The sequence below is a fragment of the Buceros rhinoceros genome, unplaced genomic scaffold (genome assembly GCF_000710305.1).
Source record: "Buceros rhinoceros silvestris isolate BGI_N320 unplaced genomic scaffold, ASM71030v1 scaffold5375, whole genome shotgun sequence".
Taxonomy (NCBI): domain Eukaryota; kingdom Metazoa; phylum Chordata; class Aves; order Bucerotiformes; family Bucerotidae; genus Buceros; species Buceros rhinoceros.
The window spans coordinates 48,008-58,958 of record NW_010413284.1 but is presented as its reverse complement, the minus strand read 5'-3'; the positions used below and the strand labels follow the sequence as shown (position 1 = coordinate 58,958).

Genomic DNA, 10,951 nt, shown 5'->3' with positions numbered 1-10,951 from the left:
ACAGGTATTTTAGACAAGTATCATTAGCTTAGTTACCACCTAAACCAAAAAGACTCCTCAAACACACCAACTGCGTAGTTAGCAAAGACATTTGCTTTACAAAGTCAAACGTTGCCAACTTTTGAAAAGCTTAGCAAATCAACGTGGTATTTGGAAGCATCCAAGTGTCTAATGAAGTTAGAATACTGTGAAATGTTAGGACTGGGGGGAGCTCCTGTAAACAAGTACAGAAGTTATCTTCATTTAAATTACAAAACATTCACCTCCTTAAAAAGCTTTAAAACAGACCCAGTCAACAACAGCGCCCTGGGAAATCTTGCAGTATAAAGGATCTCTGTAAGCACGAGAAGGTCATGTATTGTGATCTCACCACAATAAAATGTACTCAGTGTCAGCAACAAGGAGCAAATTTGGAGAGATGACAATCATGACACCTTCGGGCCATTTAATCTGAACCACTGCACTTTTTTGGGCAGCATAGAGTAAAACAATTTCCTTTGCTGCTTAGAAAACACTTAAAATATAGTAATGCTTCATTTTCTGCATTTTGTTGATAAGCAGCAGCTTACCCCCAGCTCGGTTTACTTGGTTGAAAAAGCTATAGTACCTGCCGCTTTCGAGCGGCTGGAAGAAAACGTCAGTGCCACCTTATTAATTGGCTCCATCGATATTTTAACTTCGAACCCAGATGCTACAATTAAAAGCAAATTTGACATTATGTAAGGAAAGCATCAGATGAAGGTAATAAGCCTTTAAAAGGCTCATAATTCCACAGGTTGCTTCTGCAGAACAAGCAATCCTACTAGAGAATCTGATCTGGAAATTTATCCCAACAGTAACACCAGGAGGAAGGAGGTTTCTACGTCTTGCACACTTTGGGTTTCATATCAGGCACTTGAACTGTTGGACAGATGCCGTTCTGAACCAAGTAAGTGAACATAGGGTTAGAATCATCTTTTTCTAGGTCTAATAATGAAGTATCAGCAGCAAAGTGGAGGCAGGGAGTGAGCAATCCATCTGTGCTGAGACTTGTTTATGGTTTCTAAAATGCCCAAGAAGACAGCAGCAGTAACTGTTCCGTAGTGTCCGTTTTCCTTGTGAGTTGTGTTGCTGATAGGAGGCTTTTCTGTGTGTCTTGAACTAAGGCGGCATTGAGGTACCCTGCGCCTAATTCCCTGGATCCAACAGGTCCATGCTAGAGCCAAACATTGCCACCAGCTGCTCCTCATAATGTGTTATATTCCTCTTCATAATGTCCATGCAGGGTCCAAGCAACCTCTCAAACGCTTGCACATCCATGACTGCAAAGGAACAGAAGTTTGTTAAAAAGAACACCACACGCCAATCTCTTTTTCGGACTTGGAACACAGACCTCCAGTCCAACCCCTTCAGATCTGAGACTTCAATAGAAGCCACAGAAACAGAAATCATATTTCTGATTTCCCTCTGTACTGTTATTCAGAGAAACAGCATCAGTGATAGGGATAAACACAGAAGCCAAACACACTGGCATTAAAAAACCACCTGAAAGCTGTGAAAGCTGTGTGAGAAACAAGCTGTGGACAAGAAGCTGATGCTACTTACCCCTTCAAGAGGTACAGGCCACAAGCAGCTGGAAGGAAGCAGTGGTGCTTCTCAAACTTCAGTGTGGAGATCCACTCCAGCCCATGCTCCCAGCCTCTCGTGTCTGACCACCAGCTACCAAAAGGCTGCTAGGTTTGGAACAGCTGCTCACTCAGGCACGGTCCACAAAACAAGCAAACTAGGAACACAGAACATCTGCTTACCTAAACATTTGACCTCCCCAACAGCATAGGCAGAGGCTGCTCGGGGTTTGTTGGTAACGAGTGCAAGCTCTCCAAAATACTGTCCTCTGTGACACCGGGCAATCTCCACTTCTTGATTAGCTTCTTTACTCGTCATAGTCTGTTGAACGGCACATTTTAGTTATTTGCACACAGTTTCGCCTTTGTACAAGGCTGCAGTTAATCCCAGACGTCTTACAGATGTGCTCCAGCTCACTGCTTTAGGGCTTTCAAACTAGCGACTCCCAAGTCATGTTCTGTACCAGTTAAACACCTTAACAGCAAGTTCAGTGAGTTTGATAAGAAAAGCGTGTGCCAGCCCACAGGTTTTGAGACTGGCAGATATTTACTGTTGCAGCTTTGGGAAGTGCTATTACATTACCCTAACGCGGGTCTTATCAGGCACAACATGTTGCTCCCTAAGGCTGCTTCACACTGGACAGAGATCCGTTCACTTGCCAACATCTAGAACGTCGCTAGAGAGAACAGACCCCAGCTTTTGTAAGTTGCAGTTTTCTGTAATCCTAGAAGAAAAGTTTCGCCTCCACCCTCAAGGCCAGGGAGAGTATATCAGGTTAGTCTGCAGAGGAGCAGATACAAGCAAAAGACTCTCCAGCTGTAGTAAAGTGACTTCTGGCCACCTCAGAATGGGTATGGGGATTTACAACCTACACCACACGAGTGACCACGATAAATAGCTACATCTTAAAATGTCAGGGTAGGCTTTTTCACACCACTTGTATTAATCAATCAAATCAGGGACTGACCTGTACCCTAATCACCCAGTTTGAACCCACCTTGCTTTTAATCAAGATTTTTACTTCACCAGATTCTACAATGTAAAAACAATCTGCTTTATCGCCCTGTGAAGAGAAAAAGGGAAAACAAATTATTTTTAAGTTTACTGCCGAAGTATGTATAAATGGTATTAAAGCATCCACTCTGAACTAGGCCTTGAGCAGAAATTTGCTAGAATTGACATCAAAAGGTGATGGGTTAGGTAATATAGCAGAGGAACCCACAGGGTACACATCATTCAGTGAGAGGGAGGCTGGAAAGGAGAAAGCAAAGGAGACTGATGATATAAAGCAAATTCACTTAAGTGCAAATCTTCTGATCCTGACAGAAGTATCCATTAATTAGTGAAACGAAGCAGGGCCTAGAATTTCCAGAAGCAAGTTTTAATGAAACACCAATTTGTGACACACTTGTAGATGTCAGTAGGAAGAAGGATCCATTAAAATAAGTCTGATCTCAGTCAAACCAGGGTAAATTGCCAAAGAGATCAGCAGAACCCAGAATAGCTGTACATGAGGAGCACAAACATAGACAGTGAGAGGAGGGCAGTTTACAGAAAATCGGGTCCACAATGCAAGCCATCTACATGAGGAATGATGTGATGGCTGGGTAAATAAAGGTAGTGAGAATGGTCGGGAATAAAGCACTCAATAGCATCATGCCATTACAGGAAATTAAGTCACATGGGGCAAGTGAGAGAAATAAAAATTGATAGCCAATAGATAAAAGTTCTAGAAAGATATCACAGGGTGGTGTTGAATAACTGAGTGTGCAATAAAAAAAAATTGTTGGGTCAAATTCAGCTGTTTCTATGGAAATGTCACTGTGAGGGTGACTGAGCGCTCGCACAGATTGCCCAGAGGTTCTGAAGCTTGCATCCTTTGGGATGTTCAAAAGCCACCTGGCCGTGGTCCTGGGCAACTGGCTCTGGGTGGCCCTGCTTCACCAGCGGGGTTGGACAAGATGAGCCCCAGAGGTCCCTACCAACCTCAACCGGTCGGTGATTCTGTGAGAGTTTCTAGAACCTTTTCCACATCTCTTTAAACCGCCATCAGGTTGTGGACCTTCAGCAGACCGTACTAACATCTCCTCTGGAGAGCTTACCCAGGACTTAGTATTGCGAAAGGATGAGGAACTGATAAGGGAATGGGAGCGGCTCAGCAAAAAACTGTGAAACAATGTGAGGAGAGAGATAAATCTGACATTAAGTGTGCAAGGACACTATGAATGTGATGGGAAGGACAGAGAGAGATGATTACAACTCGAGTATTAAACATGGGCTGGGAGAAGATGATTCAAGGTTAAAACATGGAGTTAACAGTAAAAATTAGGCCCTTTCCTAAGCTTCATGGGTACAGTCATGAACCATCCAACACAAAGCTTCTCCTTCACTGTAAAATCTTCCATGAGAGAAAAGAGCTTCATGGTAACTCCTGTAACGTAAGAGCTATCACATCTTTTCCAAGCAGAAAATGCCATCATCTTTAGCAGTGTATTACCATCACCCAGACCTACCCAAGCTATTAATGCTCCTTTTAAGAGTAATTACATCCTTGTCCTTAACTCAGTTATTACAAAAGATTAAAACCAACTGATTGTGTGGGCTCCCAGTTTTGAGACTAATTTATAAGCTTTGATTTTACTGAGAGTTCAGTTTTTTCAAGGTCTTAAGCCCCAAGATTTCAACTTACAAAACTGAGGGCATTTTCGGACAGAAGTGCTTTCACAGTATTCGGTTATCAGCAGTCTAAGTTTTCCCGCATTCAGAATTACCTGATGTTCAAGGTGAATATGATTAACTACTCCAGACAATATCAAGGAGTCATATTCTGTTTATAAAACAAGATGACGGTGTTGACCCAAAGCCTGCAATTTCAGGTAAGCCAAGCACCTCCTTGCATTAACTTCTACTTGAACTAGAGCACTCTTGCAACAAAGCAACCCCAAGCTAAAAGATACTAAATTCCAGTGTCTCATCACTAACTGTTCCAAAAAGTTGTGTCACAAAAATGTTCCATAGCTTTAGCTTGAGTTCGTCCAGCTCCCTGTTCTACCACTCTGGCCTTAGAGCAGACCAAACACACCCCACCACCCAAAGGTTGTCAGTTGAAGACAGACTACTTCACCACTGAAACATGCCTTGAGAGCAGCAGGAAAACCAGTGGGTTTAATTAACCCTGGAAGCTTCTTAGAACAGTTAACTGAGTTGGGTCCCACTAGTTAAATATTCCCAGTGAGTTCATTTACTGTCATCCAAATCATACTCCTGTTGAATTGTTTGGTTTCGTTTCTTAGTCAGAGCTAGGAATTAGAAATGCCTTATCTACCTGCTTGGGACTCCTTGTTTAATCCAGTCATAGGCGCCTGTGAAAAGTCCAGCTGAGGGGTTTCACGGAAAATTGCACAGACGAACATTTAACTTTGGCTTCTTAAGGCATACTCCTCTCGAAACCTTGCAAAGACCACTTATAAAAACCAAGCAGATAGAGAAGAAAAACCCAGAAGCTAAAGCAATCGAATAAATTTGTAGCAAAAACCACACTGGCCATTCCCCAAACATTCAAGAAGTGGTTAAATAAATTTGAATTATAAGTTTAAAGTAAAAGAAAAGTACGTGCCAAGTTGGTCCAAGTAATAGGATTCCTTAAGACAACTCCAAACAGGAAAAGAGAAGCCGAGAAAGGAGAATGACAAAGAGAAATGTAGAGTTCAATTACCTGAGCAATGATACGTTCCCCATCTTGATACACTTTCTCCCCTATAACATCCACTATCTTCATTCTCTCTGATGCCTGGAACAAAGAGGAAATCAAACGTGTTCATCTATTGTAATACATCTCTGATGAACTTTGTAGCCCTGAAATGAAGAGGCATTCACTAGACACGCAAACGTGCAGTATCTGGGTACTGAAAAATACTGTCCCTACAACGACACTGTCACACGGCACGCAGCTTTCAAGACTACCATAATCCAGAGGGAAAGAAAGTTGTCAGCATTCCATCCACGGGCTTTTCATATCCCAAAGTTAACAAATAACTGATTCAGCTGGTTTAGAGCAAGGAAAAAAATTGAACTACTTCCTCTAAGATTCAGAGGAAATCAAAGAAATCACACAGAAAAATGTCACGAATTTCCTAAGAACAAACTTCAACGAGAAACACCAACAACACACTTTCAAAATATTTTAATCACCATATACTCAAATACATGGGATTTTTTATGGCCCAGAATTCACTCCTAGAGTGGACAGACGAAGGGCTTATGAAACGGATACCGGCTCTAAAGTGCAAGCAGGTGCCACAACAGGATGCTCAGCAGCAAGGGCAAGTACCACCAACATGACCGGCAATGAAGCATGCCTGAGTCTTCATGAACACCAAGGGCGACAGAATAGTCCAATCTATCTCCAATGTTTCCCACCACAAAATTTTATTGCTTCACAGCAGTGTAAAAAAAACATACTAAGGAAGAAAGTCCTACAGCTAAAACGAGTATCTCAACAGATGAGTCAGTTGTAAACGATTCATTCCACAAACACATCTTGATCTAGTCCCTGTTAGAGAAACTTAATTCTGATCCACACATAATTCCACCGCAGTGTGTCATGCAAAAAGCCATAAGGTGCTAATGAGTTATTTTGCTGTATCTTTAAATATTTATGAGTCATTTTTGTGCTCAAAAAAAGTGACATTGATAGAACTAGTTTAAGCCAAACACTGAGGGAGAATTTACCCCTTCCACAGCCCCCAACATATGTCCAAAATCATGTATTTTAGAGACTGCTATTCACACCTAATGATACCTTGCAATTTTGTCATCTTCTCTCAAAGGGATTAAAAGCCTTAAAAGGATTTTCAAGAACTAAAGATTAATGCTGAAAAATATTCTTCTTATGAGTAAACAAAGAAAAGCTAAGTTCTGGTGTAAGGCAAAGAGACACATGGTTAACTTTAAAGCCATTTGCTACGGCTCCAGAAGCCCTCTGAAGATACAGGATCACCAGTAACTCAAGTGATGATTTACATGTTCCTAAAGCCATGCACCACGCACATCAACACGCATCTGTCATCTTGCTCTTAGTTTACCTCCTGAATACAGGTTATGGTTAAAACAAGACCTACTGTGGCCCACATCTTTGTCTCAAATGTAAAATCATTCACGGCTGATAAAGGCCAAACATCCCGGTGGTTGTACCATTACTTCAATATCACACCCTCAATGAAACTACAGCCCTGAGCGACAGTCTTCACTTTAATCCCTGTTCTCTGACATATTACAGACTTTGTTGTTTTGTGGGTGTTTTGTGATATTTTTATATCTTTACACGGACTGAGATAAGAATCAGCAAATCGCTTACTGTGACTAAAGGATAAAAAAACCAGTGTACAACTTCAACAATGCAGTTGTTCAGTAAATCAAGGCAGCTCTTAAAATTTTGGTCTAAGCAAAAATGAGGCAGATTTCTAATACAGCAGAAACACTGACTGTGGAAATAATGCTAATGCAAGAATTTGACAGCGATGTCTCTGAGCGACTTTACCTCCAAGGATTTAAGAAGGGGCACAGACTCAATAAATAATTCATATGTCTTCCTCTTCTTTGCATTGTTTTTCAATATAATTCTTCTGAATGTCACTCGATCCTGCAAGAAACAGTACAGAGAGATACATTATTCCTCCCCACCAAAACGCTCCCTGTTTAAAGAACCGACAAACGTGAACCAGTAGCTGGAATAAACACTGGGTTTGAGCAGCCGGCTGTTAAAATGGTACCAAATCCATCACAGTGATTGTAACAGCTCTTAGGGGAGTACTTGCTGCAATAACAAATTGAAAAACAGGCAGCTGTTAGACCTGGCCCTTCTCAGCTAAGCATTTAGGAATTCCATTTTTAGCCTACTGTTTTTCCAGGTTGAGTTTTGGGGGTTTGTTTGGCTGATTGTTAATATATCTTCATTGTATGTGCAAGCATGGAAGAAGTTATGCTTTTTTTTTCCTGAAGCCTTGAAAATTGTAATTTCCAACACCTATTTGTTAAGGAAACTGCAGGACTAAGTCTGAACTGGAGTCTTCTCTGCTTGAATCACAGATTTCAAAAGTAAGTTGGGATTTACAGTGGTCTCAGATAGATCAGAATATCAAACAGCAACAGGCTTGATTCACTCTGCCACCTTCTAGGATCCGACAGCCAGCTCTTTGCAATAGCTACTTCCCAATTGCCAGATACCCACACGCACTGTGAGTACCTGCCCGATGGAAAAAATGGTTTGGTTGGTTTTGAAGCCCAAATATTGGGCAAGATTCCCGCCCTCCTGCCCTGGTCTTTCCTTTCGCTGCGCAGCAGCTGGAGCTGTGCAGGCTCCGTGGCCACTGGGCGGCACTCCGTGCCCGAGCGAAGGCAAGCTCGCCCAGCCATCCACAGCTCCTGCCACCCTACCTGCCACGGCAGACATGTTGAGGGTCCACTGCCAGAGACCTGGACGACATGCTTTTGATTTCCACACCAAAAAGGCAGGGCAAACACCGATAAGAAAGGTCACAAGAGAGCTAAAACAAAACAGCCCAGCCAGGTGAAAAGCAAGGACACCTGCCCAGCGGGTATTTCCGTTAGTGTTTGCATGACAATAACACCCATGGTCCCTGTTTGGATCAGCACTAAATTATGAACAGAGTGAGAGTTAGAGAGTTTACCTGACACAGGGTGAGGCCATAAGTGTAAAAATCAAAACCAAAAAGTCAGAGGAAAGGAGCAGAAATTTGGTTATGAAAACGGTACCAAAAAAATCTTAAGTTTACATATATCACAATCAGCAGAAACATCCAAAGTCCTGCGAGCCATTGCTCTGGATCTCACTTCCTGAAAACATGAACCAATACCTTAGCAGAGACATTTGGAGGTGACGAGCTGTTTTTGAGGAAGCGAACAGTTCACGGGATGCACGCTGCAAATACTTGTAACTTGAAACAACAACTGACACAGGTGACTAGTGGAACACAAAAGCTGAAGGAGGTGAAAGACGAAGGGAAGAACAGTAGTACTGTTACCCAAAGGAGAACAAGAGATGATAAAGCATGAGAGACTGTTATATTTTTTTAGACAAATTCTTCAGCACTAGAAGTCTCTTCAAATGTACATGTTTGGAGAAGCAGAAAGGAGCAGAAACAGTCAGGGGAATCGCAAAAGCATAAAAAAAATACAGAATTCATTTGAGTATCAGTGAAGGAAGAAAAGCAGCAGTATTTGAACAAAAAAGGGAAAGCAATGAAGGAAGCACAAGTAATCATGAGTTTTTCCCCACACATGTTCAGTAGCAGAGGCTGAGGGCATTTCTCTGCTCCAGAAGAGCCCCACATTTGATAACTTGCTTTGTGCCTGAGCCTTTCAGGCTTTTGTTGGCCTAAGTCTGCAGTATAGCAAGAGTAATCCACATTTCCTAAACAGCAGAAAACCCATGAGCTTTAGCAATGACTTCTGCAGACTAATAAAAATGTTTAAATTACATTAGGCACAAAATAGTACAGTAAAACACGGCAATGACAGAATGACTCAAAGAAATAACCAAAGCTTCAGGCAGGAAAATGCAGCCTTAGACAACACAATATCCACAGGGCAGCTGACTAGCAAGAGGTTCCCCTTCAGCTACACCTTGCTAATGAAGTGAAAGTAATCACAGGAAAAACAAATCCAAAATCAACCCAATTTGCGCAGTTCTTTTCAAAGGCAAACTGGAACAAAGAATCGTCTTCTTATTTTCTTCCTTTTATGACTGAGCTCAGTTTGTAAGCCACTGCTTTGTTCTGTCTTGTTCAAGAAACTAGATTCTGTGATTACTTCCTGGTTGATTTACCAAAATCTTTTCTTTCAGCTCACAAGAACAGGGAAGTCAGAAGCTGTTCTCTTAGTCAGCGCAGAGACTGCATAAGCACGCCGTGTGTAGCTGCTTATCAGTCCTGTAATCAAGGTCACAATACATGGTCAACTCCAGCGATAGCTGCCGAGGAGCCCAGTGCCAACAGCAAGCATACAACACTCCCGGCTTCAAAGGCTTCGTCGATCACACAATCCACTTATTATGTGAGCCCTCACAGATGAGTAAGAGAGCATTGTGAAAATAACCCCATCCAAAGAGTACAGAGAAAAGAACTAAAAAAGGAAGCTAATGTCTACGGCTTCGCATTCAACACTGCTGGGCTAGAGACAAAGCTGCACCGTCACTTAGCATGGTATCCCATAGGTCATGCTGACCCGAGAACCTCCTCCAGGGTAACACAAAGGGACCAGAAACATCGTGACAGTTTATTTTGAAGAAAAACAAAGCTTTGGGCAGTCTTCCTAGCTCTTCAAATTACTGACATCCTCAAGAGGACATACAACACCTTCACGTTCCTCTTTAAGCAGACAAAATGGTAGGAAGGTGAGTTGAAAATAAATCATGTCATTTGGATATTGTTTCCCCCACCATAAAAACTTCCCTGTCCTCTGCACAATGAAATCAAACCCATTTCTTCCCCTAACAAAAACCACAATTACAGCAAATGCAGAATAATAAAGGGACAGACAGAACTGGAGATACAGTTTCTAGAGACAAGTTGTTCTAGAAAGGTGGCCAAGAAGCTTTGCGCAATGGATTTTGTATGCCAGGAGGTAAGGTAACAGATCAGGATCAAACAGCTAGTAGTACAAGGAGCCACACCAAGAGAAGCACTCGACATGGTGAGTTAGCGTTTAAAATACAATGTTTGAGAGCAATTTCCTTTCCTTACCAGTCCCCACAGGGCTCCTTCTGTCATGGCAACAATGGTGGCAGCTCTAGGAGTGTTGTACATCAACGCCAGTTCCCCAAAACTGCCGTGATTATCATAGCGGCCCACACAGCGTGACTGGTTGTCTTTTGCTACAACAATATCATACAATCCCCTAGAAAACAATGGAATAGACACTTTTTATTAGACAACATTCTAGTACAAATAATAAAATCAGCTTTTTGCTGTTACACAAACAGTCCTCTTACTGCTGGGTGAGATGGAACATGCTTTCTTGAGCTTTCCAGCTGCCTGATACTAAGTTGCTTCTATCTACACGATTTTCTCAATAATTCTCTCCTATTTAAGCATTTCCTGCCTAAATCCAGGCAGGATCTACTTGGCGTCCTCTGCATAGTATTTTGACATTGCTATTCTAAGTGTTCTGCCCAGGGTGGCAGGTAGTTTCCTTGTCTTTAACAGTATTTGTCTTCTCACACATGCGAGTTATCCAGCAAGGCAGAGTGATTTGGATCCTCCAACAGCCAGTTTCTCAGCAACGGCACTGCTGCAGTACCTTTGGGATACACCCAATCCAGCTCACC

At 42.1% G+C, this 10,951-nt stretch overlaps 1 protein-coding gene across 1 annotated transcript in view; it reads right to left on the bottom strand.

The window, feature by feature from the left end:
• Window positions 1–677: 677 nt before the first annotated feature.
• PRKAR2A (protein kinase, cAMP-dependent, regulatory, type II, alpha) overlaps window positions 678–10,951 on the bottom strand; it is a gene marked incomplete at its 5' end in the record, with an annotated part of 35,262 nt that continues 24,988 nt past the window's right edge. Inside the window, 6 exons of the mRNA XM_010136659.1 lie at window positions 678–1,301; window positions 1,788–1,926; window positions 2,603–2,668; window positions 5,321–5,395; window positions 7,145–7,246; window positions 10,368–10,521. Coding sequence (XP_010134961.1) covers window positions 1,168–1,301; window positions 1,788–1,926; window positions 2,603–2,668; window positions 5,321–5,395; window positions 7,145–7,246; window positions 10,368–10,521 — 670 coding nt within the window. The remainder of the gene's footprint in view (window positions 1,302–1,787; window positions 1,927–2,602; window positions 2,669–5,320; window positions 5,396–7,144; window positions 7,247–10,367; window positions 10,522–10,951) is intronic.